The sequence below is a fragment of the Rana temporaria genome, chromosome 4, assembly GCF_905171775.1.
Source record: "Rana temporaria chromosome 4, aRanTem1.1, whole genome shotgun sequence".
Lineage (NCBI taxonomy): Eukaryota > Metazoa > Chordata > Amphibia > Anura > Ranidae > Rana > Rana temporaria.
The window spans coordinates 324601635-324620744 of NC_053492.1; the positions used below are offsets into that span (position 1 = coordinate 324601635).

The window sequence follows — 19110 nt, forward strand, 5'->3', positions numbered from 1 at the left end:
GCCACTCCAGCCTGCCCTATAGCACCCCAGCCTGCCCTATAGCACCCCAACCTGCCCTTTAGCACCCCAGCCTGCCTTATAGCACCACAAACTGCCCTCTACCACCTCAGCCTGCCCTCTACCACCTCAGCCTGCCCTCTACCACCCCAGCCTGCCCTATACCACCGCAACCTGCTCTATGCCACCGCAACCTGCCCTATACCACCCCAGCCTGCCCTATGCCACCACAATCTGCCCTATGCCACCGCAACCTGCCCTATACCACCCCAGCCTGCCCTATGCCACCGCAACCTGCTCTATACCACCCCAACCTGCCCTATGCCACCGCAACTTGCAGCCTTCCCTATACCACCGCAACCTGCCCTTTACCACCCCAGCCTGCCCTATACCACCGCAACCTGCCCTATGCCACCTCAACCTGCCTTATGTCACCGCAAGCTGCCCTATACCACCCCAGCCTGCCCTATACCACCCCAACCTGCCCTATGCTAACGCAACCTGCCCTATGCCACCACACCCTGCTCTATACCACCCCATCCTGCCCTATGCCACCCCAGCCTGCCCTATATCACCCCAACCTGCCTTATATTACCCCAACCTGCCCTATATCGCCCCAGCCATCCCAATACCACCCAATACTTTATTTTACAGGGGCCATTTGGGGGGGGCGCCACAGGATTATCTTGCACAGGGCGCTTGAACACCTAAGGCCGGCCATGGATACGATGGTGTATCAGGAGATACGCCGTCGTATCTTGTATCTGAACCTGGCCCAGTGGCTTTTTCCTGGGCAACTGTAGCGCCTTTTTTTTTACCAGAAACTCTGTCAGGTGACAAAATAGTCGTCTTTTGTCTCATTCATGACCTACTATGGTCTGATCCTGTTTGCACTTGCTTCCCACGACTTAAAAAAAATAAAAATAATGATAATATAAAAAATATAACTAGAGAAGCAGAGGGGCTTCTTGAGCTGTCTGATCTATAGTCGAATGTTAAAAATATATTTTGGCAGCTACCCTCCCTGTAAGCGAGTTATTAACTATATGTATGCTGACATGGAAGGCACCAGGAAAACGGAAAATTGAATACTTACCTTTCTGTAATTTTCCTTTCCTAGTGCATGTCCATGGCAGCATACGCCCTCCCTTGCCATAATCCTTAAATGTTTGAGTCTAGTTACGAGAATGGTGTATGGGAGAGGCTGACACTCTTTTAAAGAGTTATAATTGGTCCTGTGGGTTGGTTGAGGGCGGGGTTACCAACCATATGACAGGCACCAGGAAAGGAAAATTACGGAAAGGTAAGTATTCAATTTTCCGTTTTCAGTGCCTTCTACAGTCACTAATACCCGCTGCTTTACTGAATGTGTGCTTAAATCGTTCTGCCTGCAACATGGAGGGAAGGAGGGGAGGGGGAAGCAGCACTGTGTGTTGTGTGCACTCTTGGGAACTAGCAGAGTGCCCAAAGCTGACATCAATCATGGAGAGGAAATGGAAGGGGGCGCATCAAGACCCCATTGTCAGCATGACACTCCAGGAAAATCTGTAGCCCCTACCACAGGTAATTAACTCTATTTTAACAGAAAGGTGCACTTTTTTTTGGAGGGCAGGGAAAGATTTTAGATACTAGCAGCTCATAAGGATTAGGATTAAGCAAAATGGAAACCCATAATTCTCTTTCTGTTTGACTTTTTTGTTTCATTATTTTTATTTTTTTTCCATGTAGGATTTGATGTAAGCTTATCAAATTATACATCCTGTGGAGCAAACGACTGTCCATATTTGGATGACAGCAAACAGAATGGAACACGTTCACAACAGCCAGCAATATACTTATTGTATACTCTTTTGGGTGTGTACACAGGTAAGTCTTTGTTTTATATTTTTGTGTTAAAATAAAATACAATATAGGAGGTATACAGCCAAACTGAATAGAGTATCTCTCTGTCCTGCTGACCATTTTCACTGCAACAAAAACTTTTACTTGTAGAAATCATCCATTTGGTAAACCTTTTCCTGGAAAAACTGTGTGAAGGGAATTTCCCTGCCCAAAAAGAGTGGGCAAAAAATAAAATAATAATAATAATTAGCTGGTTGCTGGTACTGAAGGATTAGTATAGAGGCTTATCAAATGTATAGATATACAACCATGTCTCATGAATGGATTACGAAGTTGATTACTAAAGGCAAATATACTGTGCACTACAAGTGCACTTGCTCTAGATCTGAGGGGAAGATCTGAAATGAGGGGAAGCTCTGCTGATTTCCCTTGCATGTCCCCTGAGGATCTACAGCGACTGCACTTCATAGTGCACTTGTAGTGCACAGTGGGTTTGTCTTTAGTAAATCTACCCCTCTGTGCCTACTTTCTGAATAGACATTATTATAGACATTATGCAAATGTCAACATAATAAGTTCACCTGGATCTACGCATGTAAAATTTTGTACCACAACTTCTTTAAATAGTGTAAAAACTGAGAACCGCGCCATCCACAAAAGTCCAGTATTTTATAGCCGTTTCTTGCACTCCTTCTCCTCTCTGCTGCCCAGTTGTAGAGTCAAGCAAATTAGAGTGAGTTGGGTATCTCCAGTGTAATTACATCAGACTATTTATACATATATTCCACTAACATGTATAATCTATCTTTGTTTAACCCCCCCGGGCTTCATGGCCCCTTCAATCAATGTCTTTCGGGAGCTAGTCCTCAGAGATTTAGAATTATTACCCAAAAAGAGATTCCATGACAACCCCAACATAAAATTAGGGCTCAAACAACTCTGTGAGCGGAAAGACCTCATAATCCACCCAGCAGACATGGGTGGTGGCATTGTTATCCTTGATAAATGCACATCTATAGAAGAGATGTCACGGATCCTTAATGATGTGGCTACTTACAAACTATTACCTAAGAATCCCACAGCAGAGTGCAAAAAAGCTTTGATAACTTTGGTAGATTAGGGAGTACAGTTGGGCATTCTTGATAAAAAAGAAAAATAATTCCTTGTTCCTTTAGCCCCCCCGTATACCCAAAGATGTTTTGCACCCTCCAGGACGTCCCATCATCAGCGGGATATATTCCGTTACATCCTGTGTCGGAAAATACATCGACTTTCATCTTCAGCCAATAGTTTTTTTTTTTTTAAAACAAAGATTTTTATTGAGTAAAAAAAGACAGTGTACAAAACTCCAGAGCATAATCACAATTAAAATCGCATGGGAGAGTACACATATAGCATGACATGACACTACATCGAAAGCCATACATTATTGTCATTCCCCTGCAACCATCCCCCACCTCTCCCCCCTTCGGGGGCATGTACAATTTTTCATGCACCAGTCGGTCGGAGATCTAGAATAACCTGTCGTACACAAGATCTATCGGGGCTAGCCCCGGAACATCCAGCCACTGGGCCCACAGCTTTTCATATTTGCCGCTGGTCCCTCTCCTCTGGTACACCACCTTCTCCAACCTCAAAGTAACCCCCATCTGCTTAATCCATTCCTGCACTGTAGGTAGTTCAGTGTCCTTCCAGTGTCTCAGTATCACCAAGCGAGCCTGAAACAGGGCCCTGCCTATAGCCTGTTTAGGTATATCCTCTACCAGGAGGCCTTCAGTAATCCCCAGCAGACAAACCTTAGGTTCCAAGGGAACTTGTGTCTGGAAGGCCCCATTAATGGTGTCAACCACCCCCGTCCAGTACAGATGGAGCTTCGGGCAGCGCCACAAAAGGTGGATGAGGTCACCATGGTCCCTGCACACCTGGTGCAGCAGGGATCTACTCCTAATCCCATTCGTGCCCTCCTGGCTGGCGTATAATGGACCCTCAAGAGGATGTAGAGCTGCGACAGTCTGTGTGCCACATTCAGGGAGCACATGGGGACCGCCTGCAAGGCCTCCTCCCACTGCTCATCCTCGAATGCCCCCACATCCCGTTCCCATCGCGCCACCGCCTTAAGAGGGGTACCCGATAGGAAGAGGTTTAACAACATAGCATAGCAACTGGATATGAACCCCTTGTAAGTGGAGACCTCGGACAGGAAGTTAAAGACTGCTGCCGAGTCCATGGACCAGATATCAGCCTCCCCCTGAGCATCAAAAGCGTGTTTGAGTTGTAGGTAATAAAAGTGCATGGACATTGGAAGTTGGAAGTCTGCCCTGTGCTCAGTGAAGGACCTCAACCGGCCCGCTCTAACTATGTGTGATAAGAGGGATATCCCATACTGTTTCCATTTCAGTCCATACGGTAGTTTAGCTATTTCCCGATAGTATAAGTTATCCCATATGGGACTGTATTTAGTAAACCCTGTCACCCCCTGCATCATCCTAACCTTATTCCAGATCTTCTGCATGAGTACATATGTGGGGAACCGTTCGTTTGTTAGATTTCGCATACCGCAAGGCCTCCAGGCCCTCCGTCACCTCTCCCCCGGTCGTGATGATAAAGAATCATTACTTAATTGATATCTTGATAAACTCAGGGGTACACATTTCTGCCGGCTGATTTCAAATGGCTATAAGTGAGTAAATGTAATCTATGAACAGAAAACATCTCACCTCTCCAACGTTCAAGGGCCAACAGGAAGAGCAAAACCCTGCTGGTTCTTTATTTAAAACACAGAGAGAATATCACACAACATACGTACACACCCATCGATCCCTCCCAATCACCCTTGTGAGTCTGTCATTGGTCAATTCATATCCAAACACATCGAAGAGTTGAAACAGTCCAATCAGAGCAGTTTCTTTCAAAGTTCCTTCAGTAATCCCAAAGCAAGGATTTCCTTCAATGTTTTTGAGTAAGGAGGAGGGGAAGACAGGAAATGGCCAACTTCCTCTTGAAAATCCACGTGACAAACGTTCTCTCAGTAAAGCAGAACAGTTTACATAGAATTTCTTTGGTGGGCTGCAGACAGGAAGGGGGGATGGGCTGGAGCACACATTCCAAAGATGAGAAACAGAAAGAGAAGATGTAGAGGCTTCTGAACAAAACAGCTTTCCCCTGTATCTTCAATGCTGATTTCATTACTTTAAAACAATCTCTGAAGAATCATCTCTAGTGTTGAGCAGAATATGCCATATTCGATTTCGCGATATATCTCGAATATATATTCGAATATTCAAGATATATTCGCTAAATTCGAATATTCGTGATATTTTATCGAAATTAAATGATTGCGATTTTTCGCTATTGCGAATGCGAAAATAATTGCGAATTTTTAATAACTGCGGTAGGAGCACTCTAATTGGCTCACAATATTCTTGATATTTTGTCGAAATTTCGCAAAATGCGAATGCGATATTGATGGCGAAATTTCGAAAACAGCGCTAGGAGCACTCTGATTGGCTCAGAATATTCGTGATATTTTATCGAAATTTCGCAAAATGCGAATGCGATATTTATTGCGCAATTTCGACAAATGCTGGAGGAGCGCTCTGATTGGCTCAGAATATTCGTGATATTTTATCGAAATATCGCAACATGCGAATGCGATATTTATTGCGCAATTTCGAGAAATGCTGTAGGAGCGCTCTGATTGGCTCACTCTGAAATCGAATATTCGAGATATTTTAACGCAATTTCACAAAATGCGAATGCGAAATTGATTGCAGATATTTCGAAAACTGCTGTAGGAGCACTCTGAAATCGAATATTTATGATATTTTAGCCAAAAAATATTGCGATCGCGATTTTTCGATCGCGCATGCGCAATCGCGCGAACAACACGCGACCATTTCCTGGACCCTTGCCAGTTTCCAACTTTATGATCGCAACGCAATCGCAGAGCAAGATGGTTGGAAGTAATTTCACTGCATCTGAGGAAAAGATGCTGATTTGTGTAAGTATTTTGACCACTGTTATTTCATTATCTTCAACTGCATTTTAGTCTAGTTTAAAAGTTAGTATATATGATCAGATATTAGTATTTCACAAACAATGTGTCTCCTGCTTTTACAAAACTACAAGTCCCAGCATGCCTGGACAGCTGCAGACACCCTGGTTGGTAAATGTGTATTTAGGCACTTTTCCTTGTTATTTAGCATAATGAATTTAACATTTTTTTGGACATAGGACGTATGCGAACGTCCTGACTTCAGGGTCCTCAGGGCCCAAGGATGTTCGAATACATATTGCCCTTTAGATGTTGCAGAACTACAACTTCCAGCATGCCTGGGAATGCTGGCACTTCTAGTATTGTAAGTTCTGCAGGCCCACATTTTTCAGGCCTTTATGCACGGGTCTCTAAACTGTGGCACCCTAGATGCAGCAAAAGTAAAATTCTTAGCATGCACTGACAGACCGTGGCTGATGGGAGTAGTAGTTTTGCAACAGCTGGAGGTGGACTGGTCTTGAAACCCTGAGTTAGGTAACAAACCCGTAGTGTTTTGCAACCATTCTGCCTCCAGCTGTTTTTTTTCTGTTGAAAAGCCTGTGGCGTGCAAAACACAACCCAAAAACTCCACCCGTGGCAGGGAAAAATGTGCACACACCTAAAGAGTGACATCACAAAAAACTGCGATGGTTGCATACGTCAGTGGTCCTCCGAAAAGGTCCCGTCTCTGACCCCCCGGGGCGTTAGGCTCCTGACAGGGAAAAGAGTTACTGTGGTCCATACAGCCGAAGCCATATGGACCCATCTCGGTCCAAGCAGCCGAAGCCACAAGGACCCAACATCCTCGGAGGGACTGCCGAAACAGAACCCTCCTCGGTGAGGCTCCCCCGAAGGGAGACCCCATGAGAGCCGGTGAACCTAACCAGAAGGCCGAGTCTACCAACTCCCAAGACTTTCAGAGACCGGCCCGAGGACCAGCACCCTACTCGCCACACATAAAGTGCAAGCACCAAAACAAAAAGAGTGACAAACAAAACAGAACACGGGGAAAAATAATAAAAGAAAGTGGGGAAAAGGAAGATGGGAGAGTGAGGAAAGTGACCAATGTGAAATAATTCTGCCTCCAGCTGTTGCAAAACTAAAACTCCCTGCATGCAACTGGCTGCAATTACCCCCCCCCCTCTCCCCCAATGTGAATGTACAGGGTATATTCACATGGGCTGTGGCTTACAGTGTGCTTCTAGCTGAAGCAAATTCGGCGCTGCAGCTCAAACCCTCAGCGGGAAACTACTGTGAACCCCATGCCCCTCTGACTGTACCTTAAAAACACTACACCACACTAAATATAAATGAAAAAAACATAACATATACACATACCCCTACATAACCACCCTCACCTCCACATTAAAAGAAAACATCTTGTACGGCACTGTTTCCTAAACGGAGCCTACAGCTGTTGCAAAACAACTCCCCGTTATTACTGGACAGCCATTAACTGTCCAGGCATGCTGGGAGTTAAAGTATAATTGTTGTACAGCTGGTGACGGTGAGCTACATGGTGTATCAGAGCATGCTGGTAGTTGTAGTTGTTAAATAACATCAACTCCATTATTTATTCAAAATTAATTCATCAAAAAGTCAAAATAAACAAACATATTATTGTTCCTATATAAAGATAGGGATGAAAAAAAATAATCTATTGTACAGGCCCATTATCAGTGTCCAAAAATAATTATTCAGCAACGCATATAGCAACGCATATCTCCCCTATACGTGTATCCTGTGTTGTTAATAATATATACATACTTATGCAAATGATAATGGCTGCTATATTTATGCAAAAAAGGTGGCGACCGAAATGGCAGGATATAAAATCTGTCATGTTACCCCTGTCATTGATTAATAAGGCGAGAATGCTTCCAATTGTTGAATACCATACATTTACGTCATATATCCATAAGGCTGTCAACAAAAGTATTACAATATACTTTGTTCTTCATCTTGCAGAAGTTCCTGGAAACGGGGTACGACCAGCTCCGCAGGCAGCCAGAGAAAAAGGCTGTGGTCAGCGCCCAAATGACCGACTTCGGCGGCCAACACAATCAGCTGGCGATTGTGAAGAAGTGGTCTGACCTGAAGAGGCGCAACATGGGACAGGTCAGACGTCTTCGGGATAGATATCATCCAGGTAAGTTATTGTTGACAGTTATGTTGTTTTTTTTTTCCAAAGTGTATTTTGTGCGTGAACTCTCTCGAGAGAGGAGCCGGCCTGCAGGAGTTGGGTGGCCTCCCCCAGAGGCAATCTGCCACCTTTCTCCATGCCCCGGGTGGCAATGGCGGGTGTGAGGGGGTCCTCCCAACCCCACCTCGCATAGCACACCCACCGGGGGCGGGGCTGAGACCACCAAACTCAATTCACATGTAGCCGAGAGCGGGATCTGAACCCCTAGCTGCAGAGGTGAATCGCTTGTCAGCGCAGTGGCAATCGCGTTGAGCCACCGCAGCTCCTTTGGTGACAGTTATGTAAGGTCATATGTAATTCATGTAAGGTCAGATGTTGTTAACCAAGATGCCATGTTGTGCTAACATATATCACCACCAGCCAAGGTATTCATAGTACTGTTGAAAAAAGACATGGGACAGCAGACAGGAACACAGAAGTTATGTGGGAACATACTTTTCCCATTGCTTTGCATGGGACTTTAAACAAAAACCCAGACCCTCACCAATGTGGGTAGTTAAGGGATAAATTAACGATCCTATACTTTAAGTGGACGTATAGGTAACATGTGACCAAGTGTTATTGAAATATCTACAGCTGTTATGAAGTAACATGTATTTCCCATAGAGTTGAATGGGACTTTAAAGAAAAACCCCCGACCATGGCAAATGGGGGTGGGTAAGGGTTAAACCACCTATCCTATGTTTGTGGCTGATATATAAGTAACCTGTGTGCCAAGTTTCATGTAAATATCTTTAGCCGTTTGTACGTGATGCTGGAACATACATACATACATACATGCACACACACGTTGAGTTTTATATATATAGATTCCCACTAAATTCCTGTGTTAGGCGTGGGGTTGTTATAGTAATCCCGTGTGCTCAATCAGGCCCTTTTTTTAACATGAGATCGTCTGAACAAAACAAAGGAGACAAAAACAGCTCATTTTAACATGGTGGCATCCCAGCTCACGCTCAGTCCCCTGTAGTGCCCACAAGACCCTTTAATATAACATTGTCCCATTGGTTAACTGTCTATATAAATCAATTTGTATTCATATACAATACAGCAGAGTACACAGAATTTGCATACGTCATTAGAAAACATTTTTATAATATATGAACATTGTGTTATTATAGGAGCTCCGCTACCGGTTGTACGCGCCAAGCGCAGAAGGCGCCAGGCCGATGAGGAGGAGGAGGATGCGGCAGAGGAGGATGCGGCAGAGGAGGAGATGGATGAGGAGGAGCAGCCAGGGCCCTCCCACTCGCCAACCCCAGCTCCTGTTGAGGAGCAAGCTGAGGAGCTTCCTCCCCCCCACCCCAACTTCTCAAGCAGACGAGCAGGAGGAAGACAGCGGTCCTGTGAGCCTCGCTCAGGAAGGTAAATATGTGCACAATGATTAATAACATTTCAACAATAAAATGTAGATATAAAAATGGACAACATATAAAGCGCACCTGTCAGATTGTAGAACCATAATATGGTATTTATGATAGAAGTATACAGGTAGTGCAGAATTATTAGGCAAGTTGTATTTTTGAGGATTCATTTTATTATTGAACAACCATGTTCTCAATGAACCCCAAAAAACGCATTAATATCAAAGCTGAATATTTTTGGAAGTAGTTTTTAGTTTGTTTTTAATGTTAGCTATTTTAGGGGGATATCTCTGTGTGCAGGTGACTACTATTACTGTGCAGAATTATTAGGCAACTTAACAAAAAAATAAATATATACCCATTTCAATGATTTATTTTTAACAGTGAAACCAATATAACATCTCAACATTCACAAATACACATTTCTGACATTCAAAAACAAAACAAAAACAAATCAGTGACCAATATAGCCACCTTTCTTTGCAAGGACACTCAAAAGCCTGACATCCATGGATTCTGTCAGTGTTTTGATCTGTTCACCATCAACATTGCGTGCAGCAGCAACCACAGCCTCCCAGACACTGTTCAGAGAGGTGTACTGTTTTCCCTCCTTGTAAATCTCACATTTGATGATGGACCACAGGTTCTCAATGGGGTTCAGATCAGGTGAACAAGGAGGCCATGTCATTAGTTTTTTTATTTAATACCCTTTCTTGCCAGCCACGCTGTGGAGTACTTTGACACGTGTGATGGAGCATTGTCCTGCATGAAAATCATGTTTTTCTTGAAGGATGCAGACTTCTTCCTGTACCACTGCTTGAAGAAGGTATCTTCCATAATCTGGCAGTAGGACTGGGAGTTGAGCTTGACTCCATCCTCAATCCGAAAAGGCCCCACAAGCTCATCTTTGATGATACCAGCCCAAACCAGTACTCCACCACCACCACCTTGCTGGCGTCTGAGTCGGACTGGAGCTCCCTGCCCTTTACCAATCCAGCCACGGGCTCTTCCATCTGGCCATCAAGACTCACTCTCATTTCAGCAGTCCATAAAACCTTAGAAAAATCTTTCTTGAGATATTTATTGGCACAGTCTTGACGTTGCAGCTTGTGTGTCTTGTTCAGTGGTCGTCGTCTTTCAGCCTTTCTTACCTTGGCCATGTCTCTGGGTATTGCACACCTTGTGCTTTTGGGCACCCCAGTGATGTTGCAGCTCTGAAATATGGCCAATCTGGTGGCAAGTGGCATCTTGGCAGCTGCACGCTTAACTTTTCTCAGTTCATGGGCAGTTATTTTGCGCCTTTGTTTTTCCACACGCTTCTTTTGTTTGATGATCACGCTTCAGAAGCTTTGCAATTTTAAGAGTGCTGCATCCCTCTGCTAGATATCTCTCTATTTTGGACTTTTCAGAGTCTGTCAAGTCCTTCTTTTGGCCCATTTTGCCAAAGGAAAGGAAATTGACTAATAATTATGCACACCTGATATAGAGTGTTGATGTCATTAGACCACACACCTTCTCATTACAGAGATGTACATTACCTAATATGCCTAATCGGTAGTAGGCTTTCGAGCCTATACAGCTTGGAGTAAGACAAAATGCATAAAGAGGATGATGTGGTCCAAATACTCATTTGCCTAATAATTCTGCACTCCCGGGATGTGTTAGACACATAACAAGTGTATACACATGATAATAATTGATTAATAAGCAAAACAAATATTTTATTTATTTGGTAACGTTCTTTGAAATCCAAATGTTTTTTATTATATCCTAACAGTATCAAGAAAGATGATGAGGCAGAACGCGCTCATAAAGAAAACCCACCAGAGGATCCTGGGAAATCAACGCCAGATCCGCTACCTGACTCAACAAAATGCGCTGCTAGAGCAGCAGCAATCAAAAAATATTGCGGAGATGGAACGGCTTCAGAAGCTCAATCAGAGTTATATCTGAATTTATTTTTTTATTAAAAAATCGTATTTTTTGGAAATGTTTCATTTCTTTTTGAGATAGATTTTTAGGTTTTTCAACACATCTAACTTCACATCGAACAAATCAACATCAACACATCTAACTTCATAATAAGCAAAAACATTTTATACTATAATTTTATTTAACACAAACCTAGGACAAACTAAAGCACACGGACACAGACACGACGAACACAAAATAAACTGTTGAAAAATGAACATAACAAAAGCAACAATATATATATATATATATATATATATATACAGAGAGAGAGAGAGAGCAAGAAAGAGAGAGAGAGTGCAGATTTGCTCTTGCAGACAGCCTAATGGTTGCAGTATAAAGGCCGCAAACCAGGGTTTAACATAAGGTTCATTGTTTTAGTTACACTTGCTGTTACGATCCGGTCTGGTATCTTGTAGCGGAGGCTGTTGGTGGATCCGCTGTGCCAGAGAGGTCATGAAGCTTTACTCAGCATGGAGGCAGCAGCAGTAGTATTAAAATATAATGTAACTAGACAATGCATTTCCTGAGGAAAATGCGAGTGGGAATGCTGAATAGCTTAATTGCTGAGCCCCTTGCCAAAGACATTCACCATAACCACTACACTATCTTTAGGACACACAGCTTCTTTCTCTATCTGCAAAGTATAGAGTATGCTGACTTCCTGGTCGCCCCTCCCCCCTCAAGAGGTTTCCCCTCCCCCCAGGTCAGTGAGGAGGAATATTGCACTGAGGTCAGGAAAGTTATTTATGGAAAGAAATAACATTACAAACGCTTTTAATTCACAGATCAAATACATGATTTAAGCCTCCAAACAAAGCTTAATAAATCCTCAACCGTACATGCGATCGATACAACGACTACACCGTTTGAAATACACGGCCCTTGTGAACGCATCGATATGAAATTTATGTTGATAAACTTAAAAATGTGGCCATGTCTGCGATTTAGAAAAGAGCGTCTTTGTGAGTTTTGCAGCAACATTTTTTTAGATAATTTAACATGAGAGTCTATGAGACATAATTTCTGGCTGTTGCTCCAATAACTAAAACTAAAATACATATCGCAGAATTGATCACATTGCCAGAAACCAAACAAGCATAGCTACGTTTTGATATAAAAATTGTGTATGAAAAGTAGATCTTGTGGGCGTGAGAGCAATTTGTTTCCCCTTTTTTTAAAGATATTTTTAATTACAAAGATCTCCAATGTTAAGGTCACATGACAGACTCTAAATCCCCTCCATAGGATTACATTATAACCGATTGCATTTTCGTAAAAAATTCGCCAAACTTAAATTGCGTTTTCACCAAAAATTGTAAACGATAACGATCTGAAAAGTCATAGCCGGATAGCTAAATATTTTGTGACCGCTTTAAAGTTTGTTTAGTGTCTGTAAGTGAAAGTATGAAGTAGCTGAAACTTTTGGCAGGGCATGTGATTTCAAAGGGGAAAAGGATGTTCTCATTGACTTCAATGTTAAAAAAAAGGGTCTAAAAGCTTAAAATTTATAAAAGTGTAAATAGTCCAAAAAAAATTGAAGAAGTCCCATCATTAGCTGAACGAGACGAACATTTTTACAGTTGAATGGTCTCAATAGCTGAAAGTATGCCGAAGTTACGCAGAACCAAAAAACGTAAGGAATAATAAGAATACTAAATTTACGGATATCAATACTGGAAATGTTTATTAAAGCATTCACACTAATTAAGATTAATACATTTACGGGTATCCATACTGGGAATGCTTATTAAAGCATTCCCACTAAGTATCACACAGGCAGGATTTACAAGCAGTAGTGGTAATAGTACTAGATAGCATAAAAACACTTGGGGAAGACTTTACAGCATCAGTAGTGGCCATAGTAGTCAATAGTGTACCAAAAAATTGGGACACAGGTGTCTTGACTGAGCTGCAATAGTAGTAGTAGACATTGACAATACAGTGTCAAATCACTCGGGCAAGAGGTGCCATGATGAACAGCAGCAGCAGCATCAGTAGTGGTAATATTAGTATAGAGTGGCAAATAACTAGTGACATAGGTGTCTTGATTGAGCAGTAGTAGTAGTAGTAGTAGACATTGACAATACAGAGTCATATCACTTGGGCAGGAGGTGCCATGATGAACAGCAGTGGTAATAAGAGTATATAGAGTGTGAAATAACTGCTGACATAGGTGTCTTGACTGAGCAGCAGCAGCAGAAGCAGCAGTAGTAGTATTAGCAGTAGTAGTTGATACAGAGTCATATCACTTGGGCAGGAGGTGCCATGATGAACAGCAGTGGTAATAAGAGTATATAGGGTGTGAAATAACTGCTGACATAGGTGTCTTGACTGGGCAGCAGCAGCAGCAGCAGAAGCAGCAGTAGTAGTATTAGCAGTAGTAGTTGATACAGAGTCAGATCACTTGGGCAGGAGGTGCCATGATGAACAGCAGTGGTAATAAGAGTATATAGAGTGTGAAATAACTGCTGACATAGGTGTCTTGACTGAGCAGCAGCAGTAGTAGTATTAGCAGTAGTAGTTGATACAGAGTCATATCACTTGGGCAGGAGGTGCCATGATGAACAGCAGTGGTAATAAGAGTATATAGAGTGTGAAATAACTGCTGACATAGGTGTCTTGACTGATCCAGAGGAGTCATGGGAGAAAATCATGTGGTCAGATGAGACCATAATATAACTTTTTGATCATAATTTCACTAACCGTGTTCGGAGGAAGAATAATGATGAGTACCATACCATCACATTAGGGATGAGTACCATCCCTAATGTGAAGCATGGGGGTGGTAGCATCATGCTTTGGTGGTGTTTTTCTGCACATGGGACAGGGTGACTGCACTGTATTAAGGAGAGGATGACCGTGGCCATGTATTGCGAGATTTTGGGCAACAACCTCCTTCCCTGAGTTAGAGCTTTGAAGATGGGTCGAGGCTGGGTCTTCCAACATGACAATGACCCAAAGCATTGAAGAGAGGAGGGAGTGAAAGAATGGACTTTATAGGCACTTGTATATAAAATTACAAAAATTTAATAGTACATAGGAAATAAATACAAATAAAGAAAAAGAGTTAAATTAAAGTTGAACACAGTATAGGTAATTGAAATACAAAAGAAGTGGGCCGTGCTGAGTGATTCTCTTGGTATGGAACTCTGAAGGCCTTCAATTGGCACGTTGGTCCACTCTTTGTTCAATCCTTAAACCGTGTATAATTGTTCCAGATAGTGCTCTACTAGTTTCACGGATAGATTCCGCTTCATCGGGAGCTTGGAACTGCAACATAGGAAATAAATGAGTCATAAATTACATCGATTACCAAAGTGTTAAACCAGAACACTGATTGTCCTGAAGCCAGAATATCTGGACAGGACATAAAGTGTTCCACGTAAAGTTTACTCACCATAAAAAATGGTTAGTGGTTCAGAATGAGGAGCTTTGTGTACAGAGGCACCGACCCGCGGAGGAATCCACCTCCTGAAATGACCCGGCCGGGTCAAAAAACGGATATGGGATCCTAAGTGGCAAGCGCCAGTGGCACCCGTCGGACCAATCCTAAGTTAACCTAGGGGGGACCACTGGTACTGTAGGGAAAGGAAAAAATACCCAAAGTAGTACTCATGATAAAATACACACTGGTAAGAAAATCTTTACATGGGACTATGCAAAAAAAGTCAAAAAAGATGGCCAAGATGTACTGGTGGATAATTTGATTAATGAAATAATTAGAATGGAATTAAATTAAAATTTATATTGGTAGACTATCCCGGTTGATATCTTGTATAAATGCAGCTGATTCCTTATGGGAGAGGTCTTGATGGAATGGACAGCGTAGAATCTCCTTTAGCCAAAAAAGGCTGGTAATAACAATATAAGAAGCTGCATATTTATACTTTTGTGCCAAGGTGTACATTTGAATTTTGACACCAGGCTGGCAGCGTCAGCCAAAGCTTGGAGGGCAGGGGGAGAAACAAGACACTCCAACCAAAAGAAAGACCAGCCCAAATTGAATAAAAAGGATAAACAGGGATTTACCTGAAAAAGATATACAACACTGTATGCCGCTGGAGTAGAACAAGGCACACAGTAGCAGCGCTACCGGAGCCAATCTACAAACAAATATAGGATAACAGATTAAAGAGTGAGCCTAAACCATCAAGGCTCTGTAAAGACAAGGTAATGTGGCCGGAAATAAAAAATAGCTTACCAGTGTGTATGGGTTGCTGGAGGATTAAGGTTTCCTAGCCACCGCAGCGGCGATTGTGACTGTAACTCAGCTCCACACTGAGTGAAGTGTGTGCTGCCTCGTTATATAGGGGGGGCCCCCGAGCGCTGTGCGTCAGACCGCCGTCTGACGTCATGCGCTCCAGCCAAGATAGGCCAATCGCGCATGCGCCGCGAGGCGCTAGCGCTTCTGGGAGTTGTAGTAAACAGCTCCAGAGCGCTATTGGGCGGAATTGACCTAAGCGGGCCGCTCGAACAACGGAGCGGCCCGTGATGCCACTGTGCCTAGAGCCAGACCCTAGTCCTGAGGACAGGTGGAGGCTCGGCAAGTGGCTCGGGTGGCCGCTAGGTTAAGGGAAGGTCCTGGTGTCGGCGGTGCTGCCAAAGGAAACCAATTAGGGGATCCCCCCAGGGCCAGCCTCCATACTGAGCTCCTCAGAATGAACATAGTTATAATGTGACAGTGGGCATTATCAAAATTATTCCAAAAAAGGAATCAAAAAAATACATAACATATTAAAGTAAATATAATATTTAGTTGCATTAAAGACAAAGTAAAGCTTAATATCTAAGCCAAGATTTTTACTCTGAAAACACTGAACATTTAGACACTATTATACAAATGTGTGTCAATTCAGTAACAGATTAAAAGATTAATCAACAGTTATAGTTGTTTGTATACAGTAAGTGTGGATGCTGTATAGAGTTCCCATATATGGAGTTAAATCTAAAGTGTGTTGAATCAAAGTTATGAGTCTCCGGGGGAGGGGGGGTAAAAGTGAAAGGTGCTGTAATTTGAAAAGGAGGGGCCCAAGATGTTTAAAGCGAAGATTTTTAATGCTAATGCTGCAGCGATGTTTGCATTGCAAATTCAATTATATATAAACAAACATGTATGTTGTTCTAACTCCAAAGGAGGTCATTGCACTCATGAGGTATGGACAAAAGCCGGACCACCACTCCTGATTAATCTCTGGCACTGATTTTATAAAAAACATTTATAAGAATGCATTTCATTAATGCCTGGGGGCACAGTGGCCCCCAGACGTTCTATCCAGAACGTTTCCTTTTGGAGTATGCGCTGGTCCCAATTTCCCCCTCTGGGATCCTCAGGAATAACATCTAGGACCATGAATTTGACCTGAGATAACTCAAATTTATGATATAAGCCTAGATGTCTACTCACAGGGGTTGTCATTTTGGCAAATTGCGAGTAGTATATGTGATCATAAAGTCGTTTTTTGAATTCTCTGAATGTCTTCCCGACATAAAAAGCTCCGCAGTTGCATAGCATCAAATAAACTACGCCTTTGGTGCAACAAGATGCTTGAAAAAGGGGTTTAAAGGTTTCCCCATTGGGCAGTTTGAATTTATTTCCCTCCAAAATCCAAGGGCAATATGAGCATTGCCCACATTTGGTAAGACCTCTAATAATGCCCACAGAGGAGAGCTTTGGTTTATACTCACTCGCTGTCAGTTTGCTGCCCAGAGAGGGACACCTACGAAAAACCATTTCTGGTACTTGTCTAACATATTTCCCCAAAATTGGATCCTCAGAGAGGATATGCCAATGTTGCTCCAGGCAGTTGCGTAATGCCCCATGTTGGGCAGCAAACTTGGTAATGAATTTAGTTGTTAGTAATTTCTCATCTTGTTTAGGGGGTGGATAAAGTAATGATCTTCTATTTTTCTTAAGAGCTTGATTATATGCTTTTCTCAGTAATGTTTTGGTGTAGCCACGCTGGAGCAATCTGATACGCAATTCCCTGGCTTGATTTTTAAAAATGACCCAAAGCACACAGCCAGGATAACCAAGGATTGGCTCTGTAAGGAGCATATCAAGGTTCTGGCGTGGCCTAGCCAGTCTCCAGACCTAAACCCAATAGAGAATCTTTGGAGGGAGCTCAAACTCCGTGTTTCTCAGCGAGAGCCCAGAAACCTGACTGATGTAGAGAAGATCTGTGTGGAGGAGTGGGCCCAAATCCCTCCTCCAGTGTGTGCAAAGCTGGTGTAAAACTACAAGAAAGGTTTGACCGCTGTAATTGCAAAGAAAGCCTACTGTACCAAATATTAACATTGATTTTCTCAGGTGTTAAAATAGTTATATTCAGCACTGTAAATACATCAGGTCCGGGGCTCCATCAGGGAATGCATGACAAAGGACCCTTCAGCGCCCTGAACCGACGACGGGTGCCAGAAAGTCACCGCCGATCCAGGACTCATTCATCTTTATGAATGTGAGTCTGTCCACGGAGTCTGTGGACAGACGGGTCCTCTTGTCCGCGACCACCCCACCTGCCGCGCTGAATGTCCGCTCAGATAGTACGCTGGAGGGGGGGCAAGACAATAACTCCAGCGCATACTGAGCGAGCTCGCGGCAGGTGTCCAATCTGGCAACCCAGTACTCCATGGGGTCGTCGGTGCTCATACTGTCAGAAGCACCGACGGACGCCATGTAGTCTGCCACCATGTGGGCCAGCTGCTGGTGGTGACTGCTGCTGCTGCTGGTGCTGGTACTGGGTCGCTCGGTTTGGAAGAACATCCTCATCTCATCCATTAGGTCCCCTGCTCGGCTGCTGCTGGGTGCAGCCACCTGCTGGGTGAGATGAGGGGGGACAACTGGAGGCCGGGGAGTTGCCTGCTCCAACCGGCTGACAATGCCTGCCTGCAGTTCCTCCATCCGGTGCTGCCTCCGGCTGGCTGGGATGAACTGCTCCAGTTTCCCCTTGCACCTGGGATCCAAAAGGGTGGCCATCCAGAAATCATCCCTCGCCTTGATGGTCTTAACCCGGGGGTCCCTCCTGAGGCATCTCAGCATGTGGGCAGCCATGGGGAAGAGCACAGCCCGCTGTGACTCCTCACTGCTGCCCAGATCAATGAGGTCCGACTCTTCATCCCTGAGGCGCTGCTGGTCACGCTCAGAGATGCCCAACCCCCGGACTATCGGTGCCCCCAACACCGGCTCTCCCTCCTGACCAGGCCCTGACTCCGGGACGACACCAGCAACCACCTCCTCCTCATCATCATCATCCTCCTCCTCCTCCTCGTCCTGGCCCTGGTCTCGGTGGAGCATTGCTGACTCCTCCTGCTCCACCAAGGCACTCTCCCCAGCTTCGAGCAGGCGATCTAGTGTCCTCTCCAGCATGAACACTATTGGCAGCACGTTATTGAGGCCGACATGCTCACTGCTGACCATCTTGGTCGCCTGCTCGAAGGAGGACAACACTTGGCAGACCTGGTGTATCTGCCCCCACTCCGCACAGGCGATGAAAGGGAGTTGTGGTGAAGCCCTCTCAGTGCGTAGGTCCATCAGGTACTCCCTCACCGCCCTTCGCTGCTCCCACAACCTCTTCAGCATGTGGAGGGTGGAGTTCCACCGCGTCACACTGTCCACAATCAGCCTGTGAAGGGGCAGACTGTAGTTCCGCTGCAACTCGGACAGGGACGCGGTAGCGGTTGGGGAGCGCCTGAAGTGGCTG

General features: G+C 44.1%; 1 protein-coding gene across 1 annotated transcript in view; it reads left to right on the forward strand.

The window, feature by feature from the left end:
* LOC120935736 (protein unc-93 homolog A-like) overlaps positions 1–19110 on the forward strand; it is a 728663-nt gene that overhangs the window by 387322 nt on the left and 322231 nt on the right. The window contains exon 4 of the mRNA XM_040347796.1: positions 1726–1863. Within this exon, the coding sequence (XP_040203730.1) occupies positions 1726–1863 (138 nt within the window). The remainder of the gene's footprint in view (positions 1–1725; positions 1864–19110) is intronic.